The sequence below is a fragment of the Erpetoichthys calabaricus genome, chromosome 13, assembly GCF_900747795.2.
Source record: "Erpetoichthys calabaricus chromosome 13, fErpCal1.3, whole genome shotgun sequence".
Taxonomy (NCBI): domain Eukaryota; kingdom Metazoa; phylum Chordata; class Cladistia; order Polypteriformes; family Polypteridae; genus Erpetoichthys; species Erpetoichthys calabaricus.
In genome coordinates this window covers 26004145-26027651 of record NC_041406.2, presented here as the reverse complement: position 1 = coordinate 26027651, position 23507 = coordinate 26004145, and the positions used below count along the sequence as shown (strand labels likewise).

The 23507-nt window shown below is 38.0% G+C and overlaps 1 protein-coding gene across 1 annotated transcript in view; it reads right to left on the bottom strand.

The window, feature by feature from the left end:
- Positions 1–23507, bottom strand: part of khdrbs3 (KH domain containing, RNA binding, signal transduction associated 3) — a 541731-nt gene that overhangs the window by 193531 nt on the left and 324693 nt on the right. Inside the window, exon 3 of the mRNA XM_051936013.1 lies at positions 10865–10981. Coding sequence (XP_051791973.1) covers positions 10865–10981 — 117 coding nt within the window. The remainder of the gene's footprint in view (positions 1–10864; positions 10982–23507) is intronic.

Genomic DNA, 23507 nt, shown 5'->3' with positions numbered 1-23507 from the left:
TCTAAAGTATGGCTGTTTATGATTGGTTTAGAATTGAAGGCCATTCTGTACTAAGACACCCTATTGGTTTAAGAATGGTATGAAGTTACTCACCTTGCCTTTATCTCTCTCTCATCATCTGACCATGAAGAGAAGACCATGATGAAGAAAACTATCTCAGCAGCCATATTGGCATGTGGCCTCTATACTTCACTCAAGCGCCATGTAGTAGCAAAGCAAGCTGGACTGAAGATAAGCTGAAAGCCACCAGGTCGACTGCTACTTAGGCTGTAATGTATGGTTTGCCAATATTCACATAGTATTCTGCTTTCTTAATACTGCAATTTTAGGCATTTTATCAATGATACATAATTAATCTTACTGTCTCTGCTTCTTTATTATAAGAGTCAGTCAGTCAGTCATCCTCCAACCCGCTATATCCTAACACAGGGTCACGGGGGTCTGCTGTAGCCAATCCCAGCCAATACAGGGCACAAGGCAGGATCAAACCCTGGGTAGGGCACCAGCCCACCGCAGTATTATAAGAGTTATATTTTAACTATTACAATAATACAAAACTAGTAAGCAGTATATCGAGATAAAAGTGGGCTAAAACATTTTCCAAGATTATTCTAAAAATGACCATTAAAGGCACAGTTAAGATGGAGTATTTGTATAATAGATAGATAGATAGATAGATAGATAGATAGATAGATAGATAGATAGATAGATAGATAGATAGATAGATAGATAGATAGATAGATAGATAGATAGATAGATAGATAGATAGATAGATAGATAGATAGATAGATAGATAGATACTTTATTAATCCCAGGGGGAAATTCACATACTCCAGCAGCAGCATACTGATACAAAAAAAACAATATTAAATTAAAGATTGATAACGATGCATGTTAAAACAGACAATAACTTTGTATAATAGCACAGAATATACTGAAATTTTAGGCAGAATATTCAGATCTAGGAAATATACAGCATGGTATTGACTAATGACAATGAATGCTATGTACCATGGAAGTTTGTAAAGGAACAGATATTGATAAAAACAGGCAAAAGAAGCTGGGTCTCCAGTGTGTCTTTGAATATCAAGACAAAGTAACTAATTTGAACATTACAACATTAGAGCACCTGTGACCAGAACTGACCATTCAGTCTAATAATCATATTCACTTAGATTGTTCAAAACAACATCAAGTCAAAATTTAAAGGTTCCTAAAGTAGGGTTACCAGACGTCCGGCAAAAGAAGGACATGTTTCGACGTTGTGTCCTGTGTCCAGCAGGCATTGCCTACAAAGGTGAAAATGTCTGGCTTTTATCAATAACTGATTTGACAGGGTTATCAGCTGAAATCGCCCGCTATCATCTCTATGTTTTACATAAATCTTCTATGTTTTATTGAAAACAAAACACGGCTACGTGCTACACAGCCTAACTCCAGCAATTGAGAGGCTTTTGCAGTTTTTCCCCATGCTGAAAGCATACTGTAGTGACCTCCTCGTCAGGCTCGAAAAAAAGAAAAAAAACAGACGGACGAAGTAAGGCTCACAAAACAGTTTACCTGAACAGTAAAGAAGAAAAAAAAACCACAGGGTTGTAACAGTAAAAAAAATAAACAATAAAATAAACATCTTTGACTTTGAACTATTTACAATCTCCTATATTTCTCTCATAGTTGAGGTCCTGAGAAACGACATGAAAGAAAAGCAAAACAGAAGAAAAAAAACACGATTCCGTAACGCCACAACACCTTCCTTCTCGTCCTTTTTTTCCAACAAGCCATACCCAACCCTCCTCCCGTCCCATCCATCCTGGGTACCGCCCCCCCTTTCCACGCCAATCATATCCCTGCTGTCAGTTCTTTGTGCTGTACTCCGCCCTCCTTCAATCAGACCCAACAGTCACTCCAAAAGGCCTTCAGCCTGGCTGGGACGTTACAATACTTTCAGAGCATAAATCAGTCACTGGTACTGATCAAGAATTTCTTCGAGAACAGTTTTTCAGAAGTATATTTGTGATTTTTGCATTCACTGATGTCAGTATGACAGGCGAAAATTGCAGCTATTGAAAGGGAAGAAACATCGGCTTTGAAGGCATCCTACAGTCGACAAAGCAAACTCTGCTTAGCAGACAAAGTGAAACTTATTTCCCTGAAAGTGAAAGAACTTTTGAAAAAAAAACTTTGTGAAGACGGCCGGGATGAAGAATGCAAGACCAAGGGTGCATTAATTATTTGGAAAAGAGGATGACACCCTTCAATGAATTTCAGTGCTTTTGTTGGATTTTTTTAAACAAAGTGAAAGATAGTACGTTTGATGATCTGTTACCACGCGTACAGTATATCAGCAAAAAGAGTATTATTGTAGACGATGTTCAGTTGTTTGACCAGTACTGCAACCTGAAATCATTCGCAGGACAAAAAGATGACAAGTTTTTTGACAGCCTCCTTAATGAACAGTGGTGTTCATACTTCCAAAGTTGTGCAAATGAAGCCAGTTACTCAGAGCTGATTAAAACCTGCAAATTTTTCTTTTGTTCTCCTGGGCACAATGCCAACGTTAAAAGAGCATTCTTCTGGATCAATGCGTAGTGGACAAAAGAGAAAAAATACACCGTCTGTTGACTCTGTCAGAGGAATTCTTCTTCCATCCATCCATTTTCCAACCCGCTGAATCCGAACACAGGGTCACGGGGGTCTGCTGGAGCCAATCCCAGCCAACACAGGGCACAAGGCAGGAAACAATCCCGGGCAGGGTGCCAACCCACTGCAGGACACACACAAACACACCCACATAATAAGCACACACTAGGGCCAGTTTAGAATCACCAATCCACTTAACCTGCATGTCTTTGGACTGTGGGAGGAAACCCACGCAGACACGGGGAGAACATGCAAACTCCACGCAGGGAGGACCCAGGAATCGAACCCAGGTCCCCAGGTCTCCCAACTGCGAGGCAGCAGCGCTACCCACTGCGCCACTGAGCCGCCCGGAATTCTTCTTACAGAGTACAATTTTAAGAACGTTTCTTGTCTGGAGTTCCACGTCTATGTTGCCGGAACAATGAACTGCTGCAAAAAGGCACCTTGTCTGAAAAATAGTTATACTATAACTTTTAATTTTGATGACTCGTTTTATGACCGGTCAGATTAGTTGTTTTTAAAGTTTTCATTGTAACACACAGTTCACACTGCGTTTCCAAACATGCCCTGGTGTTCTTGTTAAGGAATTTATTTTGTCGTAAGATTTGGGATCTACTGTACTCACTCCCGTTATAATTTTAAACATTTAGATCATGTCACCTCTTAAGGAACCTCAATAAAGAATGAGTGAATGTCAGTACATATCTTGTGCTTACAAAAGGCTTTAATTAAAAATGAATGCATACCTCAGATTTTTGTAATGAGCAAGTGAGCAGCCCTCAAGTTCTTATTAGTATGGGCTTGCTTGGTTGAGTGAGCTAAAGCCTGAAAATGCCACTTTAGAACATTAGAACAATCTCGACAAGAACAGGCCATTCAGCCCAACAAAGCTCGCCAGTCCTATCCACTTAATTCTTCTAAAAACATTCAAGTCTAGTTGCGACATAATCTAGCATCAAAATGTTCAATTTTTTCCAGCAGTAGCAGTCAGTGGATTACTTGCTATATTCATGTAGCACATAAGTACTGTATATCTGTAATAATGTGATATCTGGTAGGAGGGCCTCATGGTAAAAGCTGTGAGCACACAAACTGTCTGACTGCAGTCAAAACTCATTTCTGTGAAAACTTTATTTTTCTCCTACATCAGAAAGATAATTTTGGCCCAGAACAAACCAATAGGCCATTTCACACTTCCTTATTTTTATCTTCCAGGAGTCACAGTCATAGGGAAAATGCCATTCTGGTTATTCAAAACAATGGCGGAATCATAAAAGTAGAACTTCTATAATGTACCTCTGTGTTCAAATTTTAAACAAAAACATCCCTGCCGGAGTTCCTGCATCTTTCTCACTGTTGAAACATGTAAATAAAATGAATCAAAACCATTAAAAAAATAGACCAAACTTTGTTACATGCTGTGGAAGCATATATATCGGTAGCCGACACTTCAGATGTGATGACTGCTTAGGGTGAATGCCTTAAGAGTGATGCTGTGCCGAACCTTTCAAACTGAAACAACTTTGGATTCCTACTAGGTTTCATTCCCAAAACTTAATAACTCCTCCATGCTTTCAGTGAATACTTGAATTTTCTTAACCATAACAACATTAAATTGAGCGTTCTTTTTTTTTTTTAAGATTAATTTCTGTTGCATGTAGCTCCTCATTCTTCATCATTGCTTTCTCACAGCCACCTCAACATTGATTACATTTGACGCTGAATTGCATATACAACAAACTTTAAAAAACGTTTGAAATAAAAGTATGATAAATGGTTTCTTGGAAAACATTTTAATGAAATAACAGTTGTGATGGGCGGCCGGGGCCCATGCCTGGCTGGGGCACCCCTTCGCCACATCTGCCAGGGGGACAAGGGTGGGAAGCCCAGTATCTCCCCCTGGATGCTAGATGGCAGCCTCCCTGGGTTGCAGCGGTGCCTCGGACTCCCCCTGGGCTTCATGGGGGTTGGAGTTCTGCACAGCTCTGTGGGGTTCCACAGGCGCCACCAGGGGGTGCTGCAACAGGAGCTGCTGGCCCCTTTTGGGCACTGGGTGTGCCTTACCCGGAAGTGCAGCCGGATGTCGGCAATCAACCACCTGGAGCACTTCTGGGTACCCAATAAAAGGGAGCCAGCGACCACCACTCAGCGGCCAGAGTCGGGTGGAGGTGAACAAAGCTTGCTGAGGAGGAGTGGTGGTGGAAGAGAGGAAAGAAGAAGAGTGCTTGGAGACTGTACTGTGCTTTGGGACTGTGTTGTGGCTGGAGGGATTACGGGAAAGACGTGCGCTCCAACTGAAGAAAAATAAATAGTTTATTTGTTTTTACACGTACCTCCGTGTCAATCTGTGTCAGGTCGGGCGCAATATAGCACCTTTCTTACACAGTCAATTTACTAAATTTACTTCACGAATTTATATTACAAGATAATGAAGTCTTTCAAAACCGAGCAAGTAAACATTAAATAACAATGAGGGACGTTCAAAAAGTTTCTGCACTTTTTTTAAAACTGTTTATTAAGTATTTCAAAAACAAATTATATCACTTTTCTACATAGTCACCTTTGCTTGCGATGCAATTTTCCCAGCGTCGTACCAACTTTTAATGCCCAATTACTACTCCTCCTGCCTTCACCATTACCAACGATAGTATATAAGTGAGGAAACTTTTTGAATGTCCCTCGTACAAAAATCAGTTTAGCTTAAAGCATTAATATACTGGCATAAGAAAGTTAACAAACCTAGGTTTGAAATCATGAAGGAATTCCTTCACAAAAAAGGTACAGATGTTATCCCAAATTCATGCTGTCACTACGGAATGCTATTCATCTGTACCTCTTACATTGCTAAAATTAATTTTTGTAACTGAAACGAAAAAAGGTGGAATAAGCACAATCCACTGCTGACTGACAGGAAGTCGGTTTACTTGGTAGTGTGTCAGGTCAAAATTTTGTAGACACTTCAAAGTATGGATATAACAAAAGGGTGGCAACAGGTGGAGAGAAAGGAAGAGAGGCAGTAAAATACTAGCATTAAATTTAAAGATGCCACATGCTCCAAAAAAGTGAAGTTTCTACCATATTCACAGCCAATTTAGACTTTTGGACACTATCCGGGAAGCGCCTGAAGATATTGTGTACAAAAAAAATAATGGTTCCTAAGACCAAAGGAACATTCATGGTGACCAATTTAGCATATTTCCATGTCAGCAAAACACTCCAGCCATCTTACAGCAGATACACAGAACACTGTGAGATTACAAATCCAAAATCCTAAAGTAAAAAGAAAGAATAAAAAACGCATATTGTCATGTATGTGTGTCTGAGGATCACCCTCCTGTTCTCATCTTGTGGTTACAAGCATTATCCCCTCTTTTGGTTCCCACAGCTAGCAGAAGACGCCCAGTGAGAGCAACTGACTCTGCCATGGTGCTCATAGAAGGTGTCTGATTCTGGACTGACATTCAAGAGAGATGGAGCTCTGAACCAGACCCGTTTGTTATAGAAATGCTTTGCCTTGTTTTACTTTACTTTATATGCACCATTATGTTTTGTTTGTGTTTAAAGCTTTTTTGTTAAATGGGGTGACCCGAATGGCACCCCAACATTTATATTGATCCAGGGTCCTACCTTGCACAACCACGATGTATATTATTATTATTATTAATACTAACACTAAATATACTAAAACACCTGCAGAAACTGACCGATCGAAATTCAAGGTTCACTGCCACTCGTCGATACATTAAATATGTACATACACATGTACATGTGTGAATTTCCCCTTGGGATTAATAAAGTATCTATCTATCTATCTATCTATCTATCTATCTATCTATCTATCTATCTATCTATCTATCTATCTATCTATCTATCTATCTATTATACAGTGCCTTTCCTATCTATCTATCTATCTATCTATCTATCTATCTATCTATCTATCTATCTATCTATCTATCTATCTATCTATCTATCTATCTATCTATCTATCTACACTTATGTCAAGCCGTGCAGAAGTAACATCAATGTTTTAGTAAAGAATAAAACAGAACATCAGCTAAGCCAAAACAACAAAATTTTCTTTTTTGACATTTTAAACTTTGGAATTACATAAAATAAATTTTGAATGCACCAATATTTTTGTATTATCCATTTTTTTTCCTCCAAGGTTTTTTCTTTATAATTTGATCTAAAATTTTGACAGTTTATAGTCAAACATATTAAAGAACCGTATCATTGTATCCTGCTACAGAAAAAAAAGTACAGTAAATGGCTTATTAGACCTGGACAAAAATATGGAGAATTTCCTTTGACTTTAAAACCCCATTGAAAGTAGTACAATGTAAAGGCATTGAAGAAACAGAAGGTTTTTCAACATTACAGACAGATTTGCATAAAGAAGAAATCATATTTTATCACAAACCTTTCTAAAATTCAACTCTATCTATTATCTATTGCTTTTTGGTTATTCCCAGAAAAATAGCTGAAATCACTACTTTTATCTGAGAATTTCTATAGCCTGTAGTTCTTAATTTATTGGTTATTTTAAGCTGAATTAATCATGAAAAAATCTGATGTTAAAGACAATGTTTCAAGTTGAGTTTTTATAATGCATCAAAACATAAGCTTTTTATGGTTTAAAAATACCTTGTAAAATGAAACCTTTTCACCAGAATATTTTATTATGTGAATATAAAATGAAAGATTCATGTGAAATCCTACAGTAACTGAATGAATATAACAGAAATAAAATTCAAGACAGGTACTAGAAAACTACAGTCCCACTGCATCCTCACTCCTTGACACAAGCTGAATTATTTAAATTTCCTTATCACTGAGGAAATGTAACATGTTAAGATCCACTCCACAAAAGGAAATAAATAGTAAAGAGAAAAATACACCAGCCTAGGATAATATATGTGTTCTGCTATGTGTTGAAAAAATAATGGATCCACTATTGTGAAAGTTGGGAATTGAGAACTTGCTTCATTCGGAAGCACAGCAACATAGTGGTGGCAGGTCAACAGACAGCGTATTCAACTGGACAGAACCATTCATAATATACATCACAAACATTCCTTAGAACATTTAGATGGTAAAGGGGGATGACCTTTCTATATGCAAATTCTACTTGACACAGGAAAAAATATACGGCCTAATAAAGTGTATAATTTCTAAGCAACAATCACAGGAAACATTTGCAAAGAAGGATGTTTAAAAATCTACTTCACAAAAACTGTGGCAGCAATGCTAACTTTACTTCACACACTTGAAACGAAATAATCAAAACTTGTTAATCACACTTGTAGTCATTCGTTGATTTATTTACTAACCAAGCTTACTTAATTGCAGTATCAGAGGGAGCCAAAACTATTAGCTATGAAGTAGGAACCAGCCTTTTACCGGATGCCAGCCACAATCTAAATCTTCAGAGGAAAAATGAGGGTTATTTGAAAAAACATTTCTATGCTATCTGATTTCAATCTGCGAATGGCATCTGTAATTGGAGATGCCTTTTTATGTGTCATTATGCCAGAGCAGCCCCGACGATCATCTTGCCATCACAAATGACTTATATGTTAATGCAATGTAACTGCTTATAGTTAACAAAAGCAACTTTAAAATCGCTAGGTGCCCTTATTGCAATATAAGTGCATTAGAGTGCTCTGACTATGCTAGAAAAATTGAGCACTGCTGCAAATAGCCTTATTATGTTGGCAAAATGCATTATGTTTTATGTATGTGCACCCACACCATACAGAAACTAAATGTAGTATTTTGTCGGTCGGTTAATATCTTCCAGTACAGTAAGCATGATGGAGTGAAGTTTGGCTGAGATATTCCTGACCTCTCAGCCTGTTCCCTGAGAAGTGACAAGTAGGCTATATAGACAGATTAATAAGTAAAAACGTTTTCAGTACAAATACGCAGCATCGGTTCTCTTAAAAGGGAGGTAAAATATGTTACAACAATACAAGTGCATTATATTCATCATTTTTGAGCTTTAATATGTCTATCACGTCAACGCACATTATAATAACAGCTCGGTGATAAGAATTATTATGCATACGGGTCATCATTTAGTTGGTTTGGCTGCATTTTCCTGCTTTATCAATTTCTTTGAAATGTTGCATATGCATGGGTCAGTTTTGCTGTAAATAAACACAAATTCCCCCATCAAGTTATCTTTAATAAATTATGACATACGTATGGGAAGTTGCTTATGCACATTTCAAACCTTTTTTGTGTATATTTTACAAAGGAGGGGCCCGGTTGGGATTTCAACTTTGTTTCACAGAGTTTTGATGAAGCAATAGTAAAATGGTAAACACTGCAAATGCTTGCTGAATAGCTATTTATATATTAACTACCTGCGTTACCTGGCTTTACCAAGGAAAATCTGTAAGACAATGGGCGTCAGTTACAGGGCTCTTGGTTAATCACATTTTAATCTGCATTAATGTTTTAAGAGCTGCAATCAAACAGCAAAAAAACTCGGGGAAGGGTATGAATAATGTTTCTAAAAGGAATAATATATTATCAAAATCAAGACAATATTGTAAAAGCCAAGATAAAAAATTCAATATGATCCTATTGTAACATATTAATGCTTTCTGTATTCCAGTAAATATTTAGAAGAGACCAAAACAGAGAATCTGTGTAATGGCAGCTGTCTTAATTAAGGTAGGTGTCCAATTAAAAAGAATAAGTTGACTGGAATAATAACCGCCGGCAACTGGTGGACTCCAGATCTGAGCTTGAGAAGCACTGCTTTAAATGTTAAACATATATGTATATTATGCTGATATACTTTTGGCAAAATAGCATTTTCCATCCCTGAATTTCCTTATCTTAACTATTGAATTATACAGTCACAGGAAGCTACAACCAACTGAATGAAGGGCACTCTCACATACATGTACATATCTACATTTTCAGGAAAAGGGGTGCACTTTAAATCATCAGTTAATCTAATTGATTGAGTTTGGATGGTGGATGAAATTGTGGGTGCCCTTCCTCAATGAAACAGCAATGGTTTTTACTAAGGAGCAGGAGAGGAGACTTAAGAAGCCAGAGATGTCCTACATTCGTTACTCAGGAATCAAGCTGATTTTTTAACAGATCAGTGCAGGAAGCAAGAATCATAATCAGGAAGCCAGAAGTTATGTCTTTAAGCCAGAAATAAACCAACAAGAACAAACACACAGTTTTTTATCCAATATCAGATAATACAAAAATTACATTTCTGACCTTTCTGCAATAACATTAAAGATGTTGCACATCTACAAACGTTATTTTGAAACCCTTAAAACAAATGTCACAAAACAGTGACACTCAGAGGAAAATTAAAACGGCTTTGAGAAAAAACGTTAATCATTTTAATATTGTGTTTTAAATTAAAAAAAATAATTCCTAAATTGGATTCCTTAGGGTTAAAATCCCACGATAGACACATAGATAAACACAAACATTTTAGGAAGAAGCAAAAATAAATCAATAAATAAAAGAACCAGACCAATCACAACAGTGGGTGGCAATATGGCAGCGCCATCCACTAAGATACTGAGCTGCCCAAACATTCATCCATTATCCAACCCACTATATCCTAACTACAGGGTCACGGGGGTCTGCTGGAGCCAATCCCAGGGCACAAGGCAGGAAACAAACCCCGGGTAGAGCGCCAGCCCACCGCATGGCACACACAGACACACACGAAGCACACACTAGGGACAATTTAGGATTGCCAATGCACCTAATCTACATGTCTTTGAACTGTGGGAGGAAACCGGAGTACTCGGAGGAAGACACGGGGAGAACATGCAAACTCCATGCAGGGAGGACCCGGGAAGTGAACCCAGGTCTCCTAAATGCGAGGCAACAGTGCTACCACTGCGCCACTGTGCCACCCGCTGCCTAAACAAAGTTAACTTTTTTGATCTGCTTTATGAATGCTGTGCTATGAGACACCTCCTTGTTTTCTTAAAAAAAAAACTGGAACAGGTTAAATAATGATCTAATTCCGTCAATTTTATTTAGGTCAAAAAATATATATTCTGTTGCTTGAAAATGTACTTAAGCTTTAACAACTGCACAATGAATATTTTCGAGCTCTCTCTTCACAATGTGTGTAATGCTTTTCTAATCACATTTCAGTCATTTCCAACATTATACTTTTTTTTCTGTTTTCATGCAGTTCAATGTTAGTTTAAAAATTAAAATTACTCACTTTTTCTTTATCTCTCATAGAACCCTTTCCTAAAATGGACATTTTTGTAAGAGTGTCTTCTTGGAGCCTTTTTAAAGAATTTCCACGTGGACCAAGAAGTTTCCCAACAAAATTGAACTAAAGACAGTGAAAGAGGGAAAAAAAAAAAGAAATTAGTCACATGTAAAAGGTAAGAATAAGCAGCAGAATATCAATATAAGAAACGTAGTTTGAGAAATAAATAACAAATTGAAAAGCACAGTGAGAAGAGAACTGAGCCATCAATCCATGTATAGAAGGTTCTTAACAAAATGCAAGATTAACTAACCACTGATGCCATTAGTAATGATCGAATCAAACTATAATTCAAATTAACTGAGGTTTATTTAAATGATTAGTGCTTGGTAAGGACAAAAAACTTGTAAAAATAATCCTTTGCTTGTTTTATTACAGCATTAAGAGGAATGAAAGCTCATTCTACAAGCATAAAGAACAATGCAGAAACCAAATCTGGACAGGCAACAAACCTCTCATACATACAAACTTACAGTCTTTTATAAGAAAAGCAATCACCTTAACACACACATGTTTGAGAACTGGGTAGAACTTCTATTTTTCAATGCAAATCTGAAATAAACAGAGCAACATAGCGAGAATACATCTAAGTTCCACAGAGATACTTAATAAACTGGCAGTCAAGCTCAGGTACTGGAAGACATGAAGCAGCTGCACGAGCACTTTACTATTATCTCATCTACACAATAATATGTACTAAATGTAAACCAGTTTTCCAATCCATGTTCTTTTGACATTGTAATATGTCGTGTCATTTTCTAACCTACTCAGTCCAGACCAGGGTGGCAGGGAGCTGGAGACTATCCCAGCAAGCATGGGACGCAAGGCAACAATAAACACTGGACATGGTACCAGTCCATCGCAAGACATTTATAATATGAAATACTAAAATAAATTAAATCTGTACTTGTGAATATATTTAAAAAGAAGTAACATTAAGTTTCTAATATGCAATGGTGTCATTCATATTCGTAGATCTTTTGTTGTTCATGGTTTTACTTACACAGTTGCTCTCTACTTCACAGGATGAGTAGAAATTAGAACTACATAGAAATGGTGAATTTATTGAGAAGGATGGCCCAGAGCAGGGGTGGGCAGCATCGATCCTGGAAGGCCACAGAGGCTGCCTGGTTTTTATTCCAATGCAGTTCCTTAATGAGAAGTCAATTATTACTGATGAAGCACTTATTGCTCAAGTGAAATTTTGATGCTTCATTTTAGTGGTCTCACTTGTTAAGGTTCCCCACCCTTAATTGCTTACCATATATACTCGCGGATAAGTTCTCCCACGGATAAGTTGGAGCTTGATTTCACCGTATGATTTCTTGTATTTTATAATGTCGGTCGTATAAGTCAAATGCGGAAAACTCCCACTATTGGTCCAAGAGCTTATACTATGCTAAAGCCCACCTGAGAGAGTAACCACGGCGCACAATGCGCTTTTTTTCTATGTATTGTGCCTACGTGACCACACAGTAATGCCTAAACTATTCGACGTTTGCTCTGTTTTGTGTTTTTTGTATTCCACACCGTCATACACCTTTATCGCAAAAGCATCCCTTATCTAAGATGGAACGCTCAATCAGAAAACATGAAGCTGGTTTTAAATTAAAAGTCACTGAAGTGGCGGACGAAATTGGTAGCTATGCTGCTGTAACAAAATTCGATGTGTCTGAGAAACTGATGTGAGATTGGAGGAGGCAAGAAGATGTAAAAAAATAAATAAAATTTAAGTCGCATTTTTGAACGGGTGTATAAGTCGGGGTCAGATTTTATGATTGATTTTTCTGGTTTCAAGACCCGACTTATACGCGAGTATATACGGTATTTCAGTTGTAAAAATCTGCATTCGCTGTTTTAAATGGCTCCTTATTAGCAATAAGATGCAAATGACAAAGGAGCCAGTGGTTCTCCTTCTAAGTTGTTCCCGTTTGCACCTGTGTGGATTCATCATGCACTATTTGGTTTAATAAAACACTACAGAGAAAAATGTGACAGACTATAAATGATCCTTTTTAGGCTTCAAATTAATTTAGATCAGGGGTCGCCAACTCCAGTCCTGGAGGACCACCGTGGCTGCACGTTTTCATTCTAACCCTTTTCTTAATGAGTGACCTGTTTTTGCTGCTAATTAACCTCTTTAGAACCAATTTGAACTGACTTGCTCTCAAAGACTCAGACCCCTTAATTGTTTCTTTTTTCTTAATTAGCAGCCAAAGAATCATGAGATACAACATGAGCCAAAACAACTGGTGTCCATCATACAATATTTGAAAATAAAGGAAGATGAAGGTCTCAGGAATGTCGATCTGCTCAACATTTTAACAGAACTCTTAGAAAAGAGAAAATAAACAATTTTGGAAATGTCTGCTAATGCACCACAAGAGCAGCAACAAGCCACGGAATTAAAGAACAGGTTTAATTAACAACAAGAATCGGCACCTCATTAAGCAGCTGGTTGGAATGAAATTGGTTGGCATTTGAGGCCCTGACTGAGTTGCTCTTCTGTTGGCCTCCTCAGTTCACATTTCATTTCTGTTTGGGTGCTATTTAAAGAAAGAAATGAAGCAATTCAGAGGAACAATGAAGAAATTCAGGGGAACAAATGTTAAAAAAGCAATTCAAGTAAAATGAATTCACAAGAAGTTAATTAGCAGCACAAACAGGGCACTCATTTAAAAAAAAGGGTTAGAATGAAAACCTGCAGCCACGGTGGTCCTCCAGGACTGGAGTTGATGACCCCTAATTTAGATGATATCTTATATCTATGATATAAGAATCTAACATTGCAGACTAACAAGCCATAAAATTAAATAAGGTCTGAAAGTGGCAAGGATTGGTTTCTAATTAAGTAATTGGACTGGAATGAAAACCTGCAGCCACGGTGGTCCTCCAGGACTGGAGTTGATGACCCCTAATTTAGATGATATCTTATATCTATGATATAAGAATCTAACATTGCAGACTAACAAGCCATAAAATTAAATAAGGTCTGAAAGTGGCAAGGATTGGTTTCTAATTAAGTAATTGGACTGGAATGAAAACCTGCAGCCACTGCGGCCCTCCAGGACCAGCATTGCCCACCCCTGGCCCAGAGGATACGAAACACAAAGGACACAAGAGTTTCTTTATTTGTTGTTTATGTAGTACATGCACTTGGAACTTGTGAACTTTGCCTTGTCTTACACACCCACTGCTTCCACTTAGACCTACAGGCACAGAATCAGTTTGCGGGGGGAATGAATGTTCCCATTCCTTGTGATGATATAGTCAAGCTTTAAAATGACCACTGCAATACGATCTCTTCATTTTACATTCCATTTGTTCCAACAAGATACTATTCAAACATTATTTTCACAGGATGTATGTATACATTACCAGTTTCTCGGGTAAAACCCGCTAAAAGATTTTTGTTAACCTTTTGTAACAAGTTTTAAATTGCTGCACTGGTGCCCGCTGCACCCTTTAAAGTGCTCTGTGCTAATGGGGATTTCTGATATGGTGTTAGAAAGGCCACTATAATTTACTTATTCAGCTGTGATCATGTCACTTCTCACTAGTGTGAGAAAGATATTGTAATCCATCATTTTTGCCAACCATCCATTCATTCTCACCATGAAGAGGAAAATGATCCATAGTAGTGGCAATTACTGAGGTGAAACTGAAGTCATATTGCATTTTTTTCGATACTGAATATCCTTAGGCACTTTTTCAAAGGCTTGCATAAACTTAATACAGAGACAAAGTGCTTAAAGTCATGACTTTCCTTCAAGTGTAATGAAAACTTCACTTTAGAGACAGAAGATAAAAAGGAACATTAAATCTAGGTTTAAGTATCATTTTAAAACAAATCATTTCAATTCTGATAAACTCTGCTAGCAAATGAGTTAAGGTTGTAATTAAATAATGAGGTTGTATTGGCAGTAATGAGGTTGTAAAGAGGTTCATTGCATATTTAAATTATTTTTCTTTTTATTCGCTTCAGTCAGTATTTATATAGTTCTGTGAGGGTACTTAATGAGGGAGGTAATGTATGATACCAATCATTCACCTCTCCCTGACTCTTGGCTTTGCCATGGTAACTTGTTTCCTTGACAACAGAGTTTAGAATGTCAAGGGGTTTTTAAGTGTATTCTATACCATAGTCATTATAAAGACGTTAAAAAATATTCCTTAAATATAAAAATGATTCTTTCTGTGTGTATGATGAATTGTTAATATTGTTATCAGTTTTCTAACAATCATGACTCAAAAGTGAATGTAATGATTAAGACAGGCCAGGATGGCGTTGGCAGCAGTAGAACAGTGAGAAATATCAGGATATAACATTAGATGTCAAATATAAACAGTGAAGACTATTTGTTGGTACTTTTATACACACTGCCAAATTTTTTGTAAGTTATCCTTCCATTTCTAATAGCTGACAACATCTTATTTAATAACATAATGTCAGAAAGCTTCAAACAAACTTGTTTGTCATTTCTTTGGTTTTACACATTTAGATGTTATTTGATGAATTAATGCAAAGTTGCAGAATTAAACACTCAAATGGTCCTGCATGGTGTGACGCATGCCCTTCTGAGAATAACCATCCAATCTCTTCCTAGGTATGTGATACCACCCCTGGACACAAGGGGGCCCTGCCACTAACAGTCTTGACATTTTCTTCCTTCATTTCCTCTTGAGAAATTACACATTGAGGGCAACTGAACCCATCCCTTATGTTCATGGATTTTAAAAGGGGCGACCGCCGGGAAGGAGTTGTCATTGATCACGCAGATGACCTGACAAAAGGAGTTCCAAGTCAGAAGAGCCGAAACGCTTAGATGCCACTTTATTACGTGGCACTTAACTTTGTTGTCCTTTCTCATGCCGTTGTTTTTGTTTTCGGCCTAATCGGTAAGCAGGGAGGGCTGTGTTGGCATCCTAAAATATTCCACTTCCGTTGACCATTTTTCATTTGGATGACCACAATAAATAAATATGAAAGTTTCTGTAGTGACTGAAGAGAACTAAAATATAAATCATATTAAAGAGTTTGGTCTTAAAAAGCAGCAGAGATCTAGAAGTTCTTACTTTAGAAGCTTAACGGAAGAATAGACAAATCATTACAAAGTTAGGTATTGGCAAGGTACCTTTAAAACTTATGAGAGGGCAGACTTGCAGTTCACTGTAGGACACAGGAGCTACTCCAACCATTGCAGAAGCATTGCTTTAAAATGCCAGAAGTACACATTTAAATTCAATCTTGTGTATGAAATTCTTGTTTTTTAAAGTCATTAACCATTTATGTTGTACAGTAATCCCTCCTCCATCGCGGGGGTTGCGTTCCAGAGCCACCTGCGAAATAAGAAAATCCGCGAAGTAGAAACCATATGTTTATATGGTTATTTTTATATTGTCATGCTTGGGTCACAGATTTGCGCAGAAACACAGGAGGTTGTATAGAGACAGGAACGTTATTCAAACACTGCAAACAAACATTTGTCTCTTTTTCAAAAGTTTAAAATGTACTCCATGACAAGACAGAGATGACAGTTCCGTCTCACAATTAAAAGAATGCAAACATATCTTCCTCTTCAAAGGAGTGCGCATCAGAGAGAGAGACTGTCATAAAGAGAGAGGAAAGCAAACAAATCAATAGGGCTGTTTGGCTTTTAAGTATGCGAAGCACTGCGGCACAAAGCTGTTGAAGACGGCAGCTCACACCCCCTCGTCAGGAGCAGACAAAGAGAGAGAGAGACAGAGAAAAACAAACAAGCAAAAATCAATACGTGCCCTTCGAGCTTTTAAGTATGCGAAGCACCGTGCAGCATGTCGCTTCACGAAGCAGCTGCACAGAAGGTAGCAACGTGAAGATAATCTTTCAGCATTTTTAGACGAGCGTCCGTATCGTCTAGGTGTGCGAACAGCCCCCCTGCTCAATCCCCCTACGTCAGGATCAGAGAAAGTCAGCGCAAGAGAGAGAGAGAGAAAAGTAAGTTGGGTAGCTTCTCAGCCATCTGCCAATAGCGTCCCTTGTATGAAATCAACTGGGCAAACCAACTGAGGAAGCATGTACCAGAAATTAAAAGACCCATTGTCCGCAGAAATCCGCGAACCAGCAAAAAATCCGCGATATATATTTAAATATGCTTACATATAAAATCCGCGATAGAGTGAAGCCGCGAAAGGCGAAGCGCGATATAGCGAGGGATTACTGTACATTCATTCCACCCCAGAAAAGGAACAGTTCAAGGAAATCACTGAAACCCCACAATTGCCATGATATTCATAATAATAATAATGATTATTTGCATTTATATAGCGCTTTTCTTAGTACTCAAAGCGCTTAGCAATCGCAGGTTAAGGGCCTTGCTCAAGGGCCCATCAGAGCAGAGTCCCTTTTGGCATTTTACAGGATTCGAACCGGCAACCTTCCGATTGCCAGTGCAGATCCCTAGCCTCAGTTGCCACCACTCCACTGTGTCCATCATGAGTGTATGTAAACTTCTGACCAATACTGTATTACCTACTGCCTTATCCTGGTGAATGTAAAACTCTTAGTGATAGTTAGCTTTCAATAAAATAGGTCCTACAGGTAGGATTTGTGCTCTGGTTACGATCTCTTTCCTCCATTTGACTCTTGTTTTTCTCTTGCCCCTTCATTTACTGATTTCTCAGTTTTGTTTGGCTTTCATAGTATTCTGACTTTGCTTGTTCTAACCTCAGCTACTGCTTCCTTCATCATCTCCTTATTTTACTGTACTCACAATAATCCTTGGGCACGTTTACGTGTTGTTATGACAGCCTTGAGAAACTAATAGCCTATTTATGTGATGAAAAGTACAGTGGTGCCTCGTACTTTTAACTTAGAACGCTCCAGAGTTCAAACGCTAAATTTGAGAGAAATTTGATCTGGAGATCGAAAAAATGCTTCTACGCTCAAACTGCCATTGCAGTAAAAAAAAAATGCACCAACATAAATGTAATCTGTTGTTCGCCCAAGTCATCTCTCACTCTTGCTGTGAAAGCATCTCTTACGTTATATTCATGTGTTTTCAGTGCTTTTTTCACCTTTTTTTGGCATCTTTGGTTATACATATAACCCCTATCTATTAACTATGGCATCCAAAAAGAGTGTGGAAGCAACAAGCCTAGGATGGAAGGTTGTAGTATCAACGATTGAGGTGAAAAGGGAACTTATCACGAAGCATGAAGGCATAGTAATTGCATTTTTCATTTTATTATACAGTATTTATGTATTTTACTTATTGTTTTCATGTTTTCATTTATTATTTAGGGCTTTTAATTGTGTTATTTTTACCTTACCTTGCTGTTTAAGGGTCTAGGAACAGATTAATTAACTTTCCATTATTTCTAATGGGGAAAACTGATTTGGACTTCTTTCAACATTTCTGAGTTCAAATGGCCTCCTGAAATGAATTTAGTTCAAAGTACGAGGTACCACTGTACATATTCTGTTTGCTAACACCTCTGGTACATTCTTCCTCATCCAAATTTTCCATTTTTTCGATGAAGGGCATGCCCACTTCTGATACTGTATAACTGAGACTGCGTTCACCTTTAATACTTGAACTGGAAATGAATTGCTTTCCCTGTGCTCACAGTGTTGATGTGGACCAGACATACAAGCAATCTAATTGGTAGAACTACGCAAAAATTTCTTGTAGTCCGGCTGGATGACATTGGTGTTATGAATTGGGTTGGTGCTGTCTGTACATCAAGCTGAATAGAACTGCTGTGTGTTCATTCTGTCAGAGCAAAGGGAATTCCTGAAGCTAAGGAAAAATCATCTGACCAGTCTCAACATTTTTTATTAGCATATATGGCACACCATTGTGTAATAGAAAGACATCTTTATATGTATTTTGGGACAAGCTGATAAGCAGTAATGGCAGAAATTCATAAAAATTTATATTGGCCAAGGATGTGGCAGAAATACAATAAGCTAATTAGGGAAAAAGACATTGCAAAAGCAGCCGAAGGACATGAAGGATGTGTTCAAGAAAATGAAGAACTGACTTTGAACATTTTGTGAGTGTGTGTAGTGAATAATTGAACAGAACTGTATAACGGTAGATCGAGGCAGGAAAGGTAATGAAGGAGACTTTTAGTGGGAACATACCAAGAAATTAAACTGATTAAAAGACAAAAGAAACAAAAAATTTTACATTTTTATTTTTTTTGGAGGAAACAATGAATTGGACGATCAGTGAGGAAAAATCTAGATGGGCAGGTTCATTTTATCAAGGGTTGTTTACTATATAAGGTACTTGCTGATGAATGGGATTAACCATACAATATGGTGAGTGCTGTGCTTCTGTCAGGTCCATTTCTCTCCCATTTGAATTATGGCCCTGTCTAAAGAAACACCACTATCCATTAATTAGCCACAAAAGAAAGGCACAGGCCTTATTGTTTCACTCCTCACCTGTGCTTGTTTTTGCTATGTACTACTTTACAGTTCAGTTATTAGGAGCTTCCTGCAGTGAAAGCACCCAGGAGATATCAACAACAGAACACTTCAGACTGAAGGATAGCTGCGCTGTGTGTTGCTCTGAGGGGGTGAACAATGTCAGCTATAGCACCTTGAGCATCTCAATTAAAAAACGTAATAATACCTTTGCTACATCCACAACAGTAAATGATAAGCAATACAAAAATTAAGATCTGTACATTATATAAATTAACTTTTGGTTGTATGCTCATACAGAGACTCTGTTATATATATCACATCCTAAATGTCATAGTACGTAGTATTGATATTACCCTGCTTAGCTGGAAACATGCTGGTGTCATCCAATTGTGTGAGGGGTACTGTAAACTTGCCATATTAATTCACTCATTTATTATATATATTTAAAGAGTACTTTAAAATGTACAGTGCCTTCCATAATGTTTGGGACAAAGACACATTTATCCTTTGATTTAACCCTCTGCTCCACAGTTTAAAATGACAAATAAAACAATTCTGACATAATTAAAGTACACACTGCAAAACTTTAGATTAGGGGGATTTGCATACATTTCAATCACACCAAGTAGAAATTACAACACTTTTTCTACATGGTTCCCCATTTCTGGGCACCGTAATGTTTGGGACACAGCAATGGCAGGTCTATTAAAGTAGTCATATTTAGGACTTTGTTGCGTATCCCTTGCATGCAATGACTGCTTTAATCTACGAATCATTGACATCTCCAGGTGCTGAGGATCTTCTCTGGTCATGCTCTGTCAAGCCTCTAATGGTCTTCAGCTCCTCCTAGTTTCAGGGACTTATTACTTTAAGTTTTCTCTCAGTTTGCTCAATTGGATTTAAATCGAGTGACTGGCTTGGCAACTGAAGAACTTTCCATTTTTAGCTTTGAAAAAGTCCTATGATTCCTTAGCAGTTGTCACAAAAAGTAGACACAAGAGTCATAAAAAGGTTTGGGGCAGCCACCCGAAAAATATTCCCTGGCTGTAAATGGGTAATTACTAGCACTGATGTGCTCAGAACGGAGTCCAAAACAGAACTGATTAGGTTAGTCAAATATGGCGGCTTTAAAGGCCAGAAAAGGAAGTGAAGTCATCGAGGGTGGAAGCGGAAGGGTCCTCTTCCATAGGCTCGGACCCAGACGTGACCTCATCAAAAGGGCCGGAACTGGAAGTCTCTTCTGTCATGGGTTCTTCACCAGAAGTGACATCATCCAAGGGTCCAGAACCGGAGGTGATGTTATTCTGCCTGGAACCGGAAAGTGACGTCATCAGGAAGCCAGGCGGAATTTCCCGTGAACGGTCTGCAGGAAAGTGAGAAAAAAGGTCAGTGCACTCCACCACCCCCTTGTATGGCGTGGAATTACTCTCATTTAGACTCTTTAGCTGCCTCCCATGCGCATGTGTGTGACACAGTATGTTTCAGATCATTATCTTGTTACAGGATAAAGTGCCGTCCAATGAGTTTGGAGAGGTTTACTGGATGTTTCCGTACACCTGAGAATTTGTTGTGCCATTGCCATCAGCAGTTCTACCATCAATGAAGAGAACTGGGCCAATACATGCGGCAGCCATGCTGGCCAAGCCATAACAACCCCGCTACCGTGTTTAACAGATGAGGTGGTATGCTTTGGATCTTGGGCAGTTTCTTTTCATCTCCACACTTTACTCCTGCCATCCCTCAGATTCACGTTCATCTTAATCTCGTCTGTCCACAAGACCTTTTTTCAGATTCCTGCAGGCTCTTTTAAGTATTTTTCGCAAACTTTGCCATCTTGTTTTTGTGGTTAACTAGTGGTTTGCATCTTACAGTTTGGTCTCTGTATTTCTGTTCTTGAAGTCATCTGCAGACAGTAATCTCTGACACATCCACATCTGCCTCCTGAAGACTTTTTCTGATCTGTCGGATAGGCGTTTTCTTTACCAGTGTGGGGATTCTTTGATTATCAGCAGTGAAGATCTTCCTTGGCCTACTAGTTCCTTTAAGATTACCGAGCTCACCAGTACATTCTTTCTTCTTAATGATATTCCAGAAAATGTGTTTTATTCTTGTTTTTCAGTCCTCATAATGGCTTATTTGGCTTTCATTGGCACAGTATCTGTCAATCTTTTAAACAGTGGCAAGTACAGAGTCCAACGGTAGTCTGTAGGTAAAAGCAGGCCTAGTTATCTTATGCCTACACTAATGAAATAATGAAACAAAATTGAGTTATCGCAAATACCTGTGACACCAATTGTCCCAAACATTATGGTGTCCAGAAATGTGGGGAACATGTAGAAAAAGTGTAGTCATTCTATATGCTGTGACTGAAATTTAAGCAAATACTCTTAAACGAAGTCTAAAATGTACATTTTAATCACATCTGAATTGTTTGAACTGTAATTTAAAATTTAGAGTAGAGGGTTTAATCAAGGAAAAATGGGTTTTTGTGTGTTTGTCCCAAACATTATGGTGGGCACTGTACTTTAAAGTAACTACAATGGCTTCAGCAGCTAGTTGGGATTGCCCTACAATGCATACATTTCTCTGGAGATTAAAAACAGAGTTTTCTAGTAAGAGGCAGATATATAAATTATACAGCATTAGGGCAAATCCTGATGTAGATATCCTCAACCTTACGTCCTGCAGTTGTTGTTTTTTTTTTTTTACAAATATTGATTAATTTATTTACTATTAATGTTAAGATTTGGCTTCTGGCTTGTCACTTTCAATTTTAAATGGATTTTTAATTTGAAGATATGCTGCTGTCAAAACAGATCTGAATATCAACCGACTTAACTGCCTTTTGGGCAAAGTGCAAACTTGAGAGATGTCACAGGGTAAGCGAAGAGGATCTGAAGGCTATCTTATGTCTGCAACATCTGAGAGTGTAAGAGACTCTGAGGAGCACAAAGTGGGGTATATTAAATATTCCCAAACTCAGCAGGTAGCACTGCTTTCACCACTGCCTAAGGAGCTCTGTTACAACTTATTGGAGGAGCAGCTTGTCTGAAGATGGAAAGAGCAAGAGATCCAGAGAAAGGATAAAAGTAAGGTAAACATATTTCAGAACTGGCCTGCCTCAATAAAATGAGGAATGTTCAATCACTTTTAAATAAGTTTGGATGAATATTTAAACCTCATGGCAAGTCACAGTGAGTTCAGGTACTGTGGCATTTTGGGTACTGTGTACAACTGGCCTAAACTTCCTACTTAAGACATTTTAATGCTAGACAGGTTTCATCTGATACGATACAATGACGTGGAAAAGGCAGGAGGTGACTGGAGATTTATGTGATTGAACTAAGGTAAAAAAGTGAGGAAAGTATAATTAAAACTAAAGTGTATTATCCAGATATTGAATTACTGACAGAATTCGTCCATGTTATTGCCTAGGGACGAAAGCCACATAATCCTGAATAGTGTTTATTATCTCAGCAATAGAAATTCAGTCTGTTACCAACACTCTAATGATGAATCATTCTGACCCTGGAATGCTGGTGACTTCAAACAGAGGAACATCATAATGAACAAACTTCTATTAGTATGTTTCAATTGTGGACACAACAAGCTGGACCTGCTTTATTCAAATGTTAATGTCTTTAAATGTAAAACCATTGGCACAACTGCGTAGATCTGACCACATCTCGCTGCCACCTATAAGCCTGTTCTTTGATAGCAGCAGCTCTCTTGTTATACAAGCCAGAAGTTTTTATGTGTGTTTGGGGAGGTCGTTCTTTTTTCATGAAATTTATATTTTTCTTGAACCTCTGTAGCTAGGTGTTCCACAGCAATTTGCACTGAATATTTAATTGCATCTGACAAATTAAATTTGATCTGATTTTTCTCTTTTGGTCTGGATCCCTCATGGAAGGAAAGGTGCCAACTCAGCAGAGACAACATACATAAGATATTCTCAGTCTTTCCTGTTCAAAAATGTCATAGAATATCCCTTACTATACAAGAAACAAAAGATTTGTTGGAAGAGCCTGAAACAAATGTTGAGTGTTGCCTGTTTCAGACATTGCAACTGCTGACATTCCAATCTCATATACAATGTTAGCATTTCCCTGAATTTATGAAAGTTAATCTATAACAGTTGTCACGCATGTGCGAGTAGGAGGATGTTGT